General features: G+C 51.7%; 1 protein-coding gene across 1 annotated transcript; it reads left to right on the top strand.

The window, feature by feature from the left end:
* Window positions 1-328: 328 nt before the first annotated feature.
* On the top strand, window positions 329-964 carry LOC109733618 (uncharacterized). The gene has a single exon (XM_020292844.4). The coding sequence runs from the start codon at window positions 549-551 to the stop codon at window positions 789-791; it is 243 nt and encodes an 80-aa protein (XP_020148433.1). The 5' UTR covers window positions 329-548; the 3' UTR covers window positions 792-964.
* The last annotated feature ends 380 nt before the right edge of the window (window positions 965-1,344 follow it).

Genomic DNA, 1,344 nt, shown 5'->3' with positions numbered 1-1,344 from the left:
AGGGGGCGGGCAATTTTTGTGGCGTGGTGCCGATAGCCGCGTCGCCTACTAGGATAGTTCGCGGAAGCGTCGTTTCGTTTTCAAGCATGTGAAAAAACCGTCCAAGGAAATGAACGCGAGAAGGCAACAAAAGGCTCTACGAAGCGAACCGCCGACGCGTCTGTGCTGTGTCAAGCACGGAAAACCTAACGGACGCCAACCCAGGCCCAGCCCACGACACGGCAAATACCTAAAGACATTAATTATAATCAATAAATACGGCCAGCCAGGTCAAGGAAAAAAAATTAAAATCTCCCCCATTATTTCCTCCTATAAAAGGCCCGCCCCCTCCTCCATAGCCTCCCCAAGCATGAGCTCCTCTCCCCTGCTCTCCTCCACCCCTCCCATGGCCGCCCCCAGTTCCTGGGCCTCCCCGTTCCACGAAAAGAGAGCTTAGCGCTACCAAGCTCTCCGTCCTTTCGAGTTCTCGGCTGCTTTCTCCGTCCCGGTCATCAATCTTCGTCGAGCAGAGAGAGAGAGAAGGAGGTGGTCAGATTTGCGCGAGATCCATGGGGAAGTACGTGGAGCTGCTGGACATGGGGGTGCGCATCGCCGCGCGGTTCCACTCCCACTGCCCGCAGACGGCCCGGATGTACTACCACCCTCCCGCCTCCTCCTCGGCCGCCCCCGGCGCCGGCGACGCCGGCGGGATGGTGCCCGGCGAAGGAGGCGCCGTGGCCATGGCCATGATGAAGAGGCAGCAGCGGGCCGCCATCGACGCCACGGAGATTATTCTCTACACCGTCGTCTAGGCCGGCTGCTGCTGCGCTCATCCGGATGTATCCCGCCATTGAAGAGAGAGAGAGAGATGCTATCTTCTTTTATTGTACTTTTGTTTTATTTTCGAATCGAGGAGAGGGAGATGAAATATGGGAGAGAATGTTCAATTGATTGAATGAATGGATTGAAGAATTTGCGAGTTAAATTCGTTTGATTTCTGTCCGATTTTGCCATTCCATTCATGTTGAAATCGTTGATTGAATCCCTTGTTCCCTTGTGGAGTAATTGGGAGAGGCTGCTCACAACAAGAGTCTCTCTCTTTATTTTTACTTCAAAAAAGTTAGGGGCACTACCGATTTTCTGTTGTTATTTGTTGTTATCCCTTAAGAAAAGAGGCACAAGCGGCGCAATGGACACAGCAAACCCTATCCCATTTTGTTAAGATAGATGGGTGCAGCATCGTGGAACAAGATCGAACCCCACATTCCATCGTCCTTGATGGGCGCGTGGAGTACTATTGATTGAATGAATGGATTGAAGAATTTGCAAGTTAAATTTGTTTGATATCTGATGCGATTTTGCCAT

The sequence above is a fragment of the Aegilops tauschii genome, chromosome 4, assembly GCF_002575655.3.
Source record: "Aegilops tauschii subsp. strangulata cultivar AL8/78 chromosome 4, Aet v6.0, whole genome shotgun sequence".
Taxonomy (NCBI): Eukaryota; Viridiplantae; Streptophyta; class Magnoliopsida; order Poales; family Poaceae; genus Aegilops; species Aegilops tauschii.
This window is presented reverse-complemented; position numbering and strand designations above follow the sequence as displayed.

What these genes read in the sequence shown, in the direction of transcription:
- LOC109733618 (XM_020292844.4), top strand. Translation starts at nt 549, where the DNA reads ATGGGGAAGTACGTGGAGCTGCTGGACATGGGGGTGCGCATCGCCGCG.